At 49.2% G+C, this 15,559-nt stretch overlaps 4 protein-coding genes across 4 annotated transcripts; 1 reads left to right on the forward strand and 3 right to left on the reverse strand.

Moving 5' to 3' along the window:
- On the reverse strand, positions 1–1,086 carry H6S33_006354 (uncharacterized protein; the record flags this gene model as incomplete). Its single annotated transcript, XM_044837695.1, has 3 exons — positions 1–199; positions 277–911; positions 967–1,086. The coding sequence occupies 3 exons, from the start codon at positions 1,084–1,086 to the stop codon at positions 1–3; spliced, it is 954 nt and encodes a 317-aa protein (XP_044689881.1).
- Positions 1,087–2,962: 1,876 nt separating this feature from the next.
- H6S33_006355 (uncharacterized protein) lies at positions 2,963–4,461 on the reverse strand (the record flags this gene model as incomplete). Its single annotated transcript, XM_044837696.1, has 6 exons — positions 2,963–3,423; positions 3,486–3,588; positions 3,644–3,682; positions 3,804–4,094; positions 4,171–4,239; positions 4,378–4,461. The coding sequence occupies 6 exons, from the start codon at positions 4,459–4,461 to the stop codon at positions 2,963–2,965; spliced, it is 1,047 nt and encodes a 348-aa protein (XP_044689882.1).
- An 899-nt stretch (positions 4,462–5,360) lies between these two features.
- Positions 5,361–10,937, reverse strand: H6S33_006356 (uncharacterized protein; the record flags this gene model as incomplete). Its single annotated transcript, XM_044837697.1, has 4 exons — positions 5,361–5,827; positions 5,891–6,314; positions 6,376–7,080; positions 7,143–10,937. The coding sequence occupies 4 exons, from the start codon at positions 10,935–10,937 to the stop codon at positions 5,361–5,363; spliced, it is 5,391 nt and encodes a 1,796-aa protein (XP_044689883.1).
- A 3,798-nt stretch (positions 10,938–14,735) lies between these two features.
- On the forward strand, positions 14,736–15,559 carry H6S33_006357 (uncharacterized protein; the record flags this gene model as incomplete). The annotated part of the gene is made up of 4 exons (XM_044837698.1): positions 14,736–14,748; positions 14,994–15,325; positions 15,386–15,482; positions 15,537–15,559. The coding sequence occupies 4 exons, from the start codon at positions 14,736–14,738 to the stop codon at positions 15,557–15,559; spliced, it is 465 nt and encodes a 154-aa protein (XP_044689884.1).

Here is a 15,559-nt window from a genome sequence, read left to right on the forward strand (position 1 = left end):
CTACTCCTCCCCCTTCTGCTCCGCATACACCAGCTCCCCCTGCGCATCCAGCCCAAAGCACGGCCGCTCCTCGCTCGTGATGTTGCGCTTTATGGCCGCCACCTGCTCCGCCGTGAACCCGCAGTCGCGCACCATGTACGCCTCCACGCCGCCAAACTCGTCGCGTATCATAGCCGTGGTGCGGCGCATTGTCTCGACGCTGTCCTCCCCCCCGCACATCAGCCCCCCCGCTCTCACCCCAGCTCACAAAACAAAAGTAGGGGGGGAAACACATACGTCGAACTCAACATATTCTCCAACCCCCTCCTCGCCTCCTCATCGCCCTTCACAAACTGCGGCCTGCCCAGCAGCCGCTCCCGAATCGCCTGCTTGAACGGCTCGAGCCCCACCTCCGTCAGCGCATACTCGGCGGCCACGAACTCGTCGTCGACGCCCGCGAGCATCAGCAGCAGGGCGCACACGACGCCCGTGCGGTCCTTGCCGGCCGTGCAGTGGATCACGAGCGGCTCCGTGGGGCGCTCGAGCAGGTGCGTGAAGATGGCGCGGTAGGAGAGGAGCGCGCCGGCGGTGAGGATGGAGCGGTAGGCGCTCGGCAGGTCGCCGCTGGTGTAGGAGCTGTAGCGCTTCGCGAGGGCCCTGGGAGCGGGGGTGTTAGTAGGTGGGGCGCGGGGAGGGGGTGGGGGTGGGGGAGGGTACTCGGGGCTGAGGTCGTCTTCTTCGAAGACGGGGACAAAGTGGCGGGTGATGCCGGGGATCTCGATGACGGGGCAGGTGTCGGAGAGGCTCTCGATCTCGGGGTTGGAGCGCAGGTCGTAGGTGGCTGTGACGTTGAGGGTGGCGACGAGGACGGCCATGCCGTCGGCGGTGACGCGCGAGGGCTCGGCGGCGCGGTAGATGAGGTTTCGCCGGACCTGTGCGGGGTGAGTATGGGTTGTAGCGGGGAGGGGAGGGGGCGGGGAGTGGTACGCTGCCGGTGCTGCCCTGGATGGGGTAGCCGCCGAGGTCGCGGAAGTTGTAGATGCCGGGGATGGACTTCCAGGGCGGGTGGGTGGGCAGAGTGGACTCTGCGGAGATCAGGACTGACATTGCGGGGGGGGGGGGGGGGATTGTTGATGTTCTGTTATTGCTGTGAGTGCTGGTTTCTGGCGGGGTATGTATGTATGTATGTATGTATGTATTTAGGTGGGTAGGTGGGAATTGAAGAGGAGAAGAAGAAGAAGAAGAGGAAGTGCAATTTCAGCTGTGATTGCGAAGCTCCAGAGGATCCTCCGCTCTGGTGGTGATGGTGATGGTGCACGGCATGATGTGATGTGATGTGATGCGATCGATGTCGTTCTGCTGCTCTGAGGTTTTCATTGGACGGCGCGGTGCTGTGGAAGGGGGAATCCTTACCGCGGTGCAGACCGTACACGTAGCTGGCCATGCTGCAGTGGCTTATCGCAAGAGCGCGGATCGATCCCAACTCCCATTCAGGCTCAGCGGTTTGTTCGATCGAATTATAGCGACTGCCCCATGGTGATATTACAGATGTAGAGCACTTTGGTTACCTGGGAGCCCTGTCAATAGTGCAGGAACAGGTCTTATGCCTGCCGCAGAAACTTCGGAAGTTAGCAATAGTTAGAGCCAAAGGCTCAATTAAGCCCGAGAGACATCCATCCGCCTGAGCTCAACATGTACAGGGAGAGTTGAATAGAAGCTTAAGCGTAGACTTCCCGCTCTTCCTTCGCCACTGCCATGCGTTGAGCTGGATCTTGATCTCAGATCTTTCAACTGTGCGGCTATCTAACAGCAGACACTGCTATCTAACAGCAGGCACTGCTCTCAAACAGCAAGCATCACTCCATGTCAGATAGTAACCGTGCAATACTACGCAAGACACCTTCACGAACGATCACTCGGCTGCCATAGAATAGCACTCTGCCAACTCTAATGCTGGGCGAAATCCCAGCAGCGGAGGGAAAAAAAACATCTAGTCGGTATGCGGGCGGGTGTTTACGAGCCAAGTCATATCATGCTTTTTCGACCTCACACCATCTGTGCTGCCATGCACATCCCGATTCCCAGTCTAAAATAGACTATTCAGCGCCCCGGCCGACAAGCCGCGGCACCTCCGGTTTTGTTTCACCTTCCTTGTTTCCAGTGAGAGTCCGCGGACTTGTAGGATTACATGACACACATAGTCGAGGGCTCCCAACACTATGGCTACATGTAGCTTGTCTATCATAGATGTCCCCGGACACCTCGGCCGCGGCCGGTTTGATCCATTATAAATAACAGTCGTATAGACGTCCAAGATCTAATTATACTATACTTCCGGGAGCTCGGTGTTGTATCTTGTTTCAGTCCACGTCAATTAGACCTCGGGGCGGGACCGGCGGGTTATCCTGCTGTGAGAAGTCAATGATCCAAAGTCTACACAGCGCGAGCTCTCAATCTCACAGGCTCGGCCCGGCTTGTGTCCGTGGTCCAATGTATGCGATATGAACAAAGGTCTATCAGGATGACCTCTTCTGTTTCGCTCGTCACCAAGCTTGCCTGCTCTCCACGACACCCGAGCGAAAAGGTTTCAATTGCGCGAGTGTTCTAGATGTCCAGTTGACTATTATTCTTCCTCGTGGTCATCAGTAGATAGAATCAAAGACGATTACCCCTCCGGTCGATCCGGTCCACTGCACCGTTCTCGGATGTCTCGGCGCCGAGTGATATTTAATGAAGGCTGCAGCTCGTACCAACCAGAACCTACCGTCAAAAAGACAAACACACAGAAGGCAACTAACTCTGTTCAACAAACACCCTTTTCAGCTAAAGAAATTGGGAAGGCAAAGACAGCCGTGGCCAACCATGGAGCAATCCAGGCCGTCATTCGCAAACAATGGCTGCCCAGCTACATCTACCAAACATTTCCCTCTCACATATACTTCTTTACACTAACTTGCACTACACCCCCACTACAAACACCCATCTACAACTTCTCATCCCCCTTCGCACTCGTACTCACAACCTCATACCCCGCCCTCGGAAAATGCACCCTCAGCGCCTTCCTCCCCTTCCCATGATACTCCCCCGTCGGCACAACCTCAACCACCACCTTCTCCTTACTCAACTCCCTCACCCGCCCCCTCTGCGGGTTCGCCCGCCCCGTATCCACGGGCGTAATCTCCACCTCCTCGCCCCACGTCACCCCGCTCGGATCGTTGTCCGTCACACCAACGTTCCCCGTCTCCTCCTGCTGCGTGTGATACGAGAGGATCACGGCCTTGGCCTCCTCGCCCTTGATCCTGGTGACGCCCGCGGCCTTGGAGCCCGGGATGCGCGCTTTGAGACGGGTGATGTGCGCGAAGGTCTTGGGGAAGGTTTCGGGGGTGATGTCGGAGTTGAGGAGCGCGCCGGGCATGCTGATCACCCATTCGAGCGGCCAGACGACTGCGGGGGTTAGTAGGTGTGTAGCGGGAGGGGGATTTGGGGGGGGGGGGGGGGGGTGGAACCTTCAATGTCGGCGAGGGAGAGCTCTTTGCCGAGGATCCAGTCCCGGCCGTCGGAGAGGTCTTTTTCGGCGGCTTCGAAAGCTTTGCGTACGCCGGCGAGAGCCTACACTACATCAGCTACCATCCGCCTTCTTCCACTAGTAACCAAACCCACAAACCTTTGGCCGTGCCGCATCTAAATCCTCCTTCTTCCAGCTCTATTCCCCAACAATCAGCACAATGCCCCAAATACCCCCCACCCCCCCCCCCCCCCCCCCAAATAAAAAAAAAAAAAAAAAAAACATCCCCACCCCACACACACACGGAAGATAAACCTACCCTCCCACTAAACTGGCTCCTATCCTTGATAAATCTCTCATCCCTCATAATCGGCAAGCTACTCGGAATGCACCCGGCGGCAAACGGAAACATGCCATTGCTACGCTCCGCATACTCCAGCGACCGCTGCGGGTCCGTGTCGAGCCCGCCGTTCGGGAAGCGCCGCTCGAGCTCGCGCAGGATCAGGGTGGTGTCGATGTAGACGTCGTTTCCGATGGCCAGCAGCGGGATGCGCCGGTAGGTGATGCCGAGGATGGCCAGGTCTTGACGCGGGATGATGGGCGGTTGGATCTATGCGGTTTGTGAGTGGGGGGTTGTTTGAGGGGGGGAGGGAGAGGGTGAAGAGGAGGGAGGAGGGGAGACGGACGCATTCTTGGTATTTGATGCCGCGCAGGTTGAGGTACCAGCTGACTTTGTGGGCCCAGGGACTGAATGGCTGTGGGGCGGTTTTGGGTGTTAGCTATGGGTGCTCTGGGCTGACAATTGGTATAGGTATATGTGGAACAGAAACTTCCTCTCCAGAAGAAGAAGCTCCATGATCAATAGAACCGTCATTGGAGGAGAAAAAACATACATAATGGTACAAAATGATCTTTGGATGCTCCTCACGATCATTACCACCAGCACCACCAGCAGCAGGAGCAGAGTTCTCAGTCATTGCAACAATAATAATAATAAAAACAGAAGTACCAAATAACCAATACGCAATTATGGTCCCAAGAGATCTGGCATCCGGGGGAGGGGGGAATTTATATGGCACTCTACATCAGATGCTTGGAAATCATGTTCCGACGTATGCGCGTGGGGCCTCGGTCCGGCCATGGCAGCTAGCTACTCGCCAGCTTCGCGGTATGACGTTGGGAACATCCCTGTGCAGCATTGGGACTCGGCTAGCTAGTTGGCTACAAGCGAGGTTACTAGCCGGTTAGCTAGCTTAGAGCCGGGTAAATCTCTATGTGGGAGGGGGGGGGTGTCGAGTGATGGACTGTGTTGGTGGATGGGATTATGGGAAGTTATAATAGGTTTAGGCATTCAAAAAAACTGATAACTACAGGTTCTCGTACAGATCAATAAACTCGTGGTTAGAAAAAAATAAAGCACCATGAAACCGGCACAGGTGTAAGTAAAGTATGGTTGTACATGGAGCCCCTCCCCCTCACCTCCCCCGACCACGCGGACGCTAGCTAGCTGTCACAAGGGAACGATAACAACGAAACTGGATGGACTACAGAGGTATGTGAGTGAAGAAGAAAACTAAAGTAAAAAGGTATTGAAACTAGGACAAGAAAAAGGAATAAAAATGAATAAAAGAAAATAAAAAAAAATACGAAAGAAAATACGGAGAAAGAAAGAGGATAAACCCCCGGATCGACTAAACTGACTACCCTACAGATAACGAAGACAAAATAAACTAGGAACTCTCGGTGCATTCCGCCGGTTTGCACTATTGGATATCGCAACCTTCATCACATCGCCCAACAGATACATAAGGAAGAGAAATCGACAAAAATGAACTGACCCCCAGTATATACACCACTACAGCGCTGCTTTCCAAGACTAATCTCTCTGCCCTTCGTTGAGGAGTAACTCAACTACCAACTGTCTGCCTTCAACCTCTGGGTGTGCCATAGCCACCTTGATAGTTCTTGTACCGGCACTGCCTCCAGATTGTGCATCGTCAATGCATCTGCAATCTCTCCCGGCAATTACTTGTCTTAATCTGCCGTTCTCTGCGTTTCGGATCTCGACAAAGTCGCTGTCAAACACCAGGATATAAGGCCCATAAATCGCTACCGATTTGGCCTTTCCGACAAACTCCATTATTACACCACGGGAAACGTCGCCGTGCTTGTTGACGTAGACACCACACTCCTCGTAGCACAGGAGGAATTCAATCTCGGAAAGACGGAACATCCCAAGTGGTTTTTGTCCTTGGAGCCGAGTAGCAATGTCGTTGACATGAGAAGCTTTAAGCTCGGGAACAGACCAGGGTTGCTTCTTGTCTAGCGTCATAACCTCAAAACCTATACCAAATCTATTAGTGCTTGTCACCTAGGATAGATCAAGATAAAGTCGATGGAACAAACCTTTACTTGTCTGAATCGCCAAACTTGAGTGGAAGAGATTGATTCCATAACAATCAGTTGGGATATAAAAGTCGCCATAATCTCTGAAAAATTCAGTGGTCCCTTTTCTTGAGAACCGACTCTTTTTCTCAGGCGCTTTGGGGAAAACTGGCTCCAGTACTTTGAACGTGGAGTTCAATCCATCTCGGCGTTTGTAGAAGACTAAACTACGCTCCTTCATCCTCCCTGTAGCAAAGAAGCCTACATCTCTTCCACCGGATAATTTTTGTGGTGGCCGTTGCTTTACATCACCCCCCGCCCCACCGTCTCCTGGCTCAACAACAGTATCGAGATGATAAGCGATAAGTGATTTGTCGGCCAAGACTAGGAATAAACTAAACTCCTCCAACACTGCAATTTGAGTGACACGCAAGATATTAATCGCCTATACAAGGAATGGTTAGTTAATATTTTTGAGCGCAATTCAAAATAATAGGGCAACAAACCCTTTTCCACTCTCTAGGATTATCCGCAGCCGCTGTGTATACTCCATAATCCGTCCCAATAGCTACCATTTCTTTCTTAAACTGTACCGTAAAGGCAGTCGCACAGTTCACGCTGGCCCTGCACATAACGGGTTTCCTAGGCTCGTTCTGGAACCTTTTCTCGACCTCATCAATTGCACGATCCAGTGGGGTTCCTCTCACAACAATCGGCTTTGGCCCTGAAGCTGCTGCAGTTTCGTACCCAAAGGCTGTGTCTGCCATAACCTTAAGTCTAAAAGGCTCTGCATTCTGTGCATACAAAGCTGCCGCATGCTTTTCTTTTGCCTGAATGATTTTCTCGCACCATTCTTGGCGGTTCGCCGCGGTTGGGGCGTAAAGCGTGTAGGTATTATCATCGGCCTTGAGAGAGCGGGAGGGGTTTCCAAGGTGTTTGATGCGAAAAGGGAACATCACCCTATCATCCTTTGCGTTCTGGTCTGGGATTGTTGTTACCAGTCTTCCTGGCGCAGTGGATACGCTAAGTGCTGAAAGGCTGGTATTAGAATGCTTCAAATCTGCTATTCCAGTATTTTGCCGTAGATTCGCGGGTTGAACGATAGCTTTGTTAGCAGCCGTCGGGCCTCCAATTCCTAGCCTATTAGCAGCACTCCGCATCACTGGATCGTCATTTGTGCTTTCGAGAACCAAAAGATCCATAGGTATTGGCTGTTGAACCAAATTAGTATAACGCTAATAAGATTAAACTCGAGTTTTTGAAAAATACCCACCATTCTAGAGACATCGTACCGCTCATGTTTTGCACCACCATTCACGTCACGTTGCATTGTAGTTTTAGCCAATACAAGATAATGGTCGAAGAGAATCGCGTGAGTCTCTAGCCAAGCGAAACGACTGCTTCCGTTCCGTTGTAAATCCCCTTTGAAGACGAGCTCGCGGCCTTTCTCGCCAAGCATCAGGTCGACGTCCCACTGACGCATGATCAGTTTCTGACCTAGCTCCTGCAGCGCCACACTCTTGCTCATCTCGTCAACCTTCGAATCACATTCTAAGGTGACTGCTCTGATCTCCTCAATTGCTCGGGCTAGGTTATCTTTTTCATCGCTCTCGGCGACAGTATGCTTCAAGATAGTAGCAAGGAGCAGCGAATATCGCTGAAGTCTGGTAATCGGAGCCTTCAAAAATGTGACCCAATCCAATCTTCGTGAGCGAGGATCCGAGCGACATTGATCAAGGAACTGCCTAAATATTATATTACGTTCGGCTTCTCTTCGGACCAACATATCCGCCTTCGGGAATGCTGCTGCATAAGCTAGATATGCTGTCTTTGCTTTGCGGATCCACTCCCTGAAGATATCACTGAAGCCAACAACCCATGGTCCTTGCTCCTGTTGCCTGAACTTCAATTGCGGTAGTAAGTGCTCCTCTGAAACTCGGCGGACCGCATCTGCGGCGCCGAATACATCCTTAATGAATCCTTCCAAGCGAGATGGCTTGATGATCGACGGGTTACTACTTGCGATTGTGTCCCTGTAGAGCGATTTCAATATTCGCAAATGTTCCATATACTCATCCTCAGTCTGAACAACCTCGTGCAAATTGTTTTGCCTCTCGATTTCTTTCTTACTCACTTCCCCCAACTGCTCTTTCTTTATTTTCCAGAATGTCGCCCAATCTTCGGTTTTCTTTATCATCTCATCGGGATTCTGTGACAAAGTAATCTTCCTGAGGGTCCTTGCACAATGATGAGCATAACACCGGCCAGGAGATTCGAGCTCGTGTAGCTTCGGGGCGTAACATCCGTTGCCGGTGACCTGGTATATAACGCCTGAGACCTCGCCCTCTCCAAACTTGACCCACTCTTCCTCCTTTACCAATGCTTTCTCCTTCAGCATGCCACTAACAACCTTAATCGCTAATGTTTCTGCATCGGCTACATTCATAGTTGGAACAAAGTGTGTAAACAGCGCCACGATCCCATCCGCTACTGCACCCTCTTTCAGATCTTGCTCTCCTTCGGTCATCTCTGTCAACCACGATTTAATTGAGCTGAGAGCCCATGGCCTTTCGCACTTCTTAAAGTCCCGACTACTCAGCTTCTTGGGATCAAATTTCTTCGTCATCGGTATCGGGGGAAGGTCATTGATAGTCAGACCCTCGGCGTCCCCGAGGGTTCCACCGCTCGAATGAATTGAATTCCTATTGCCAATAAGTTGACGTGTTGGGTGTGCTTTTCCGTCCGTTTTAGACCTGTTAGGAACTATCGTTGGAGGAGTACTTGTATGGCTAGACAGACTTGTTGATCGGGGGAAATGCGGCCCCGATCCTTGAGGCTGGATATTTGAGCCGATACCTTCTGCTGAGATAGGAGTACCATATTGCCGTGTTGATAGGGGTGGCCTTGAGCCAAGTGAGTTTCGATGGTGTATAGGCGATCCGGTATCAGGGTACGGCAATCCCGAGTAAATTCCTGGCGACCCCGTTTCCGAAAAATTATCATAGTCAGGAGGACTTGGTAATGGTCTAGTATGCAATGGGCTGTTTTGTGCGCTGCTCATGCTTGGTGGTGGATGATAGAATAATTCGGGTATATATGAGCCATCTGAATCAGACTGGTTCTTCGAAGGACTTTGAGAAGCAGATCTGTTGATGTCTTCTTCTCCTTCATCAAACGACATTTTTCTCAAATGAGCAGACGGCTTCGAAAGTCCGCCAGTTCCTGGCAGGTCACTCTTAGCACTAGCACGGAATTCTGGGAACGGATGCACTAGGTTGTCGTCTGGAATCGCAAACTGATCATAAGCAGGAGGGGCGCTAATCCCTGAGATTGCACTGGCGTTACTATTCATTCTCCCGATTTCGTTGCTGACGGATTGGCGATTTGCTAATGGGTTGCTATTGCTAGCAAGGACGGGGATGTTATGATCTTCCTCGTATGTGCCTGGCCCATAATAGCCAGAAAGTAGGTAACCATCGTAGTAATCATCATCGGCCTCCTCATTCTGTTGAACAGGTGCTGATTGCTCGCTCGAATGCTTTGACCGATCAGCTGCATCCTTATGTTCCTGCATTTCGTCTAATCTCATCATTTCCAGCCCTGCAGCGGCTTCTGCGTCACTTTCGTTCGAGTAGTATTCGTACACTGAAGTTCCAACCCCCAGGTGTCCGTTATTTACACCATTATGTGCATAGGAGTCTCGACCCCCACTGGGAGCAAACAACGGTGCTGGCCTAGAATCCGCGCTTCCGGTGTCAATCTGGGATGGACGGCGTCCTGACTGTTTGTGGTTGAGCATTGACATCAATTCACCCTCAACCTCATCATATAGTTCTTCTGCAGCATCATGTTCCTGTTGTTGCAGGCCTGTATCCGTGTGCGGCCCGTTATCTGGTGCATACGGCAAGGGCCTCGATTGCGGGTGTCTCCCGTTTGCATCACAATGGCCTTGTTGCGATGGCTGTCGGTGAAATGACCCGTGAGAGGGTGGAGGGGGTGGTGGGGGTGAAGGCAAAGGATTAGATCCGGGATAGCCATTAAAATTGTTTGGATTCTGTAAAGCTCCGAACCGGTCCGGGGGATTTGGTAGTGGGTGGTTTCCTTCACTAGGCGACATATCACTATCAGAACCGGAATTGTAGTGTGTCTCGGGCCTTGTGAGATATTGCTTGTTCTGCGGCTGATTGGCACTGGAGCTAAACGATCCATAAGAAGCAGGAGCATAGGTCGGTGAAGTCGGTGGGTGTGGGGGCGGAGGGGGAGGTGGAGGATGATACGTGCTGTGGGGCGGCGCCGATTGCGGAGGTGGTGGTAGACCTGGGGAGTATGGACCCGCACCATACAACGATTGTGAGGTCGTTGAGTATTGTGGTCTTGTAGGATATTGTGGGTATCCGGCAAATGGCGGCTGTGCTAGATGGGGCGGCACCGCGCCGACCTGTGGTCTGTATGAAGTTGGGTAAGGTGCGCTATTGAAGGTGCTTGGGTTATATGTGCTCGTAGTTGGTGAAAATTGACCTGAACTTGCGGGGGGGTAGCCGCTGGTAGATACATGTCTTTGAGGAAGATATTCAGCATTGAGGTACCCGGCAGATTGGCGCTGCGGCTGCTGGTATGCGGCTGGATTATATGACTGGGGCTGCTGGGCCCCGTTATAGCCTGGAGTAGTAGGATATGGAGCGTTGTTTGACATTGATGGACTTTGGTAAGACGTGTCCTGCTGTAATGCTGGGGAATAAGGTTGGGAGTAGCCGTTTCCACCAGGAGCTACCGCAAAATAGCCAGATCCTTGGCTCTGAGAACGATTTACAGAAGAATTCGGGGCAGCAGTAGGGCCCATAGAAGTCCGTTTGCTTGGTGGCTCAGGGAGGGGATTGGTTTGTCCGTAGTATAGCTCCTCGGGACCCCGAATGCTCAGTCGAGAGCTCACCCCGGTACCGCCGTCAAAATATGTCGCGTCGTCACCGTCGTCAAAGCTTGAGGTCCGATGCAGATAGTTATCTTGCGATGCGGCGCTGTAAGCTCTGGGGTTACCGGAGTGTCCACCACTGTTGGGATAACCAGCCATTCTAACCTAGAAAAAAATGATCCAACCAAGTAGATAGACGTCGGATCCGACGGTGCTTGCTACAAAGGTGTGTACCCGACCTATGAATGATGCGAGGTGAGTATGTAAGTATATGTGTGTGAAGATGTACTTGGAGGGTGGTGGAGTTTTTTTTGGGTGTGTAGTGGGTTGGGTGCGGGGAGCGAAGGACAGGAGGCTACCGTACTCTAGAGTCAGATGCGCCAAAGCGCGGTGCGTGGACCAAGTCAGAGTCGGGGGGAGTGGGCCCTGATTGGCTAGTTGACTGGATTGGGAGGGGTGTGAAGCGACCACAACTCAACGGCTATGCTGTGTCTTGAGAAAGGAGGAGAAGGTTAGCTGAGTTGACTGTTGGGATGATGTTGTAGGGATAGATGGACGGATGGAAAGAAGATGTGGATGCTTTATTTTAGGACTTGCCCTGCTGTTATTGATCCCAACATGGGTAGAGGTATGATAGATACATACATGTAGCAGTCCTATCAGAATGATCGGCCCCTCTGCTTTGGTTACTTTTAAATACAATAACCCTTTAAATCAAAACATATCTCGCCGAAGATCTTGGGTTTGAGATCAAGAGCGAGAAGACAATTATTTTCTTTGTGTGAAAGGGCTACATGTACTAGATTATTGTCTTTTGGACATCATTTGGTGGTTTGAAGAATTCTAACGCTATAACACGTACACCACATGCACAAGCGATAACATTAATCTCGAATACCTAGGTATAGCATGGGCTTTTTCGACTACCTGTTTCTATTCTTACCTTTCCATTCCTTTACTTCTCTCTCTCGATTACCTACACGGACTTAAGTAAGCTACAGCTTAGCAGCCGGAGACTATATATGGCAATATCTATCCATGCAGTTCGCTATATCCAAATCCATAACAATTATAGCTACTCTAGATCGATCATGATCATAGTAGTACAAGACAAAGCCTTCTGGCATGTGTGTACCCCAAGGGAATTTCTGCAGTCAATATATATATCTAAACTGGTGTCACGCAGAGCCTCATTTGACAAAGCGTCCCTAGCTCCCAACGACATCGATCAGAAATACCCGGTAAGTTCTACATACCTTTTATGGAGATCATTTGTATTCAAACATAAGGCAGAATTCATTGCTTTAAAATATCAACCAAACGCATACAAATCGGGTCTAATTAATAGAGAATCAATTTAGGTGAGCACTGTTCAACCAATAGGGAGTGCAGGAGTTTCTGTCCAATTCGTACAGGCCAGAAAGCTGCTCGTACGAAGCCAGTACCTAGTACCTACATTACCAAAAAGACGAGTGCTCGAGTGTATTCGGTGCACGTGTATATGATATACATGTAGCGGATAACGCTACAGCGAGTTAGCTACGACGTAAGTACATAGGACACCGATATATTTAATCCCGAACTTTTCACAAATTCGCATTATCACCTGTATACTAATATCATATAGTAATTAAGTATACATAGACATGTACACGTACCCCCTATCGCATCCCCTTTTTGGTACTGTACTTTACATATACTTACATGCACATACATATAGCTAGCTATACTTTATATTCACGAGTATTCAATCCAAAATATCGTCCCCATCCGGCCGGGCTTAACTATATAAACCCAAGAAAATAGCCTACGGAGCTTGGAGCTGGCGTTTCCCTATATTTGAACAATGTGCGATACAGGGAAACATAAATGTATACATACATGTAGGAATTACATGTGTGTACGGTGCAAAGTATGAGGTATGTACTTACATGTACATGCATGCCACCAAGAAGCGCTTATTTAAGGAGGTTTCTGGTGATCGATAGATGATCGTGATATATACCTACAACACCAGTAGTACCGTTTGACCGTATTGGCCGCTACGTATTGGTTTACTACGTCTCTGGTGTATGCATGCGCAGTCTTCCGCCTATGGTATTGATTTAAGGCGTGTGAATCCCGGTCCAGACGTTATATATAATATATACATATATATATACAACTCGACCCGTTAAATTGATCAAGGGATTAAAATGATTCTTTGATAAAGCACAAGACCATGATCATCGAATTATCTAAAAGTTTAATTGTCTCGCACGTACCGCAAATCATTCTAGTGGCTGCAGTATTTAGGAGGCCTGACCTAGGCCTTTGTTTGGCCATGGGGCGCGTTACCATATATTTGCATGTCATGGAATCTACAGGAAGCTAGGGTTTGATCAAGAGTACTGGCGGCTTGCTTTTTTAAGAATCTGGCTTGCTATACGTATACGGATACACCTAAACAAGGTCAATTAAGAACTACTGAGCTCTTGTTTTCATCATGTTGATCGTGCGAACCCTATTAGTACGTACTCACGTGTATATTTCGTTACAGCCCATTAATTCAAAGAACTATAGCTATATACAGTACACCCAAATTCTTGCATCGAAGATAAAACAACATAACAATTCATCACAGAAAGCACCCAGTGTGCATGTTTCGGTGCGCTATCTAGGCCTAAACATGCTGTTTATCGATCAGATCTCCGTCACAATATTATACCAATGTGCACGTACCCACAGAACTCCCTTCCCTGTATCAAACCAACAGCAATCCTCTAATACAATTAGTTCTTATCTACCCCTATGGTGTACATCTGATAAAAGTGTGGTTATTGAGAGGGATTATCTGATCTGGAGAATGCGTACGCGTCCTTAAGCTTTAAGGTTTATTAAATATTATAGTCGCATAAGAAATATACCACTAGTCTATTGGGTAAAAATAAAAACGATGAGAAAGAGTCCATTGAGATATACACGTATAAGGCATTGTAATTGCCTTTCCCATCCTCCTCTTGTATCAGAATCCTATAAAATTTGGGAGATCAAAAATCGTTGGAGTCGAGTGATCGGTTGTGATCAAGATCAAAGGCACAGAAAGATAAAAATTGAGCTTCACAAGTGAGAGATCGTGCTTCAGGCTTATAAGGCCCAAGATAAATATATGTGTTTATAGGGGTTTTCCCTACAGCTTTAGGGCGTAGGTTTTATTCCGGTATGTACGTACTACATGTACCTAGTACATATCTCTAGTAAGCACAGGATTTCTCGGACGCATGTTTACCGGAAGATAGTTTTTCCGAATTTGAATCGGTCAAGAGTGTATTTTTACTTTTTTAATTTATAGCTCATACATGGAAGGGCAATTAACATACTCAAGCCCGTTGTTAGATGCGAAACAAGATTTCCGACTATCGATGAGGAATTCTGTTAAGTGTCATACCCACCATTAATGGTGTAACGTTCTCTCCCTGGAGGAGAAAGTTCTGGAGGCCATCTATTTGTAAGTCCCTCTCGGCCGACTAACGAACTGAACAGCCTTACAGAAGCGAGCCAAGACCATACCAAAAAGAGCCCAAAAAGAGGCTACATGTATGGTGTTAATCATGATGAATGTCCATGGGCAGAGATTCCTGTCACGCGCAGCGCAGTATACATGTATTCCTGTCAGCAGCATTGGAAGAAATTAGTAAATTAAACACGTATGCAGAGCCGTCATACATTCGATGAGTAAACTAAAGGATTGTTTAAAAGAAGGAATCTCAGTATTGCAACATGTCAAGAAGATCTGGTCACTGGTGGTGACCACATTTTCGAATTCGTAAGAAAATATTCCGTAATCGTCAGCGATAAAGCTACCCCTCTTTCCCTCTCACCCCACCATTCTTCTTACTGACATCTCTACCAAAAAAACACCACCCCCAAACAATCTCAATCAACTACCCTATTCAAACACCCCATAACTCATCAAAAATGGTCAAAGCTGGTATGTAATCAATCCGTTTGTTGCGTTGCTAGTTGTTCGAAGAGGTGATAGGATTAAGATGTGGGTGAAATGGCACCGGTGTCAGTGAATGACGAGGAAAAATGGGGATTGTAATATCTGTCTTCTATTCCAAGTAGTTCCAGAGCTTGATGTTGTCGGGTTTGGATTTGCAATCCCATTTCGAAATATCTATCTAGCTCTTACCTTATTATGTGCCCTGTGGCTAACTTATACCGAAATAACAGTTGCCGTCGTCCGTGGAGACTCCACTGTGAGTGGAACTGTCACCTTCACCCAGGAGAACGAAAACTCTCCTACAATTATCACCTATGAGATCTCTGGCAACGATCCAAACGCTCTGCGTGGAATGCACATTCACGAATTTGGTGACAACACCAACGGATGCACGTCTGCAGGGCCTCACTTCAACCCATTCGGCAAGAACCACGGCGCGCCAGAAGATGAGGAGAGACATGTTGGTGATTTGGGAAACATCGAGACCAACGCTCAGGGTGTTGCCCACGGAACAATTGAGGACAAACTCATCAAATTGATCGGGCCCCACAGCATTGTGGGAGTATGTCCCCCCCAACTTCGAATCTATGCGGGGGAGAGAAAAATGCTGATATGTGCTTAGCGCACCGTCGTTGTCCACGCCGGTACGGATGATCTTGGCAAGGGAGGACACCCAGAGTCTTTGAAGACTGGTAACGCTGGTCCCCGCCCGGCCTGTGGTATGTTTCTACGATTTCCCGGTATTTCCTTATTAATTCTAACCTGAATGACAGGTGTTATCGGAATCTCTGCCTAA

Source organism: Morchella sextelata (assembly GCF_020137385.1).
Source record: "Morchella sextelata strain SCLS chromosome Unknown scls_20, whole genome shotgun sequence".
In the NCBI taxonomy this organism is placed as follows: domain Eukaryota; kingdom Fungi; phylum Ascomycota; class Pezizomycetes; order Pezizales; family Morchellaceae; genus Morchella; species Morchella sextelata.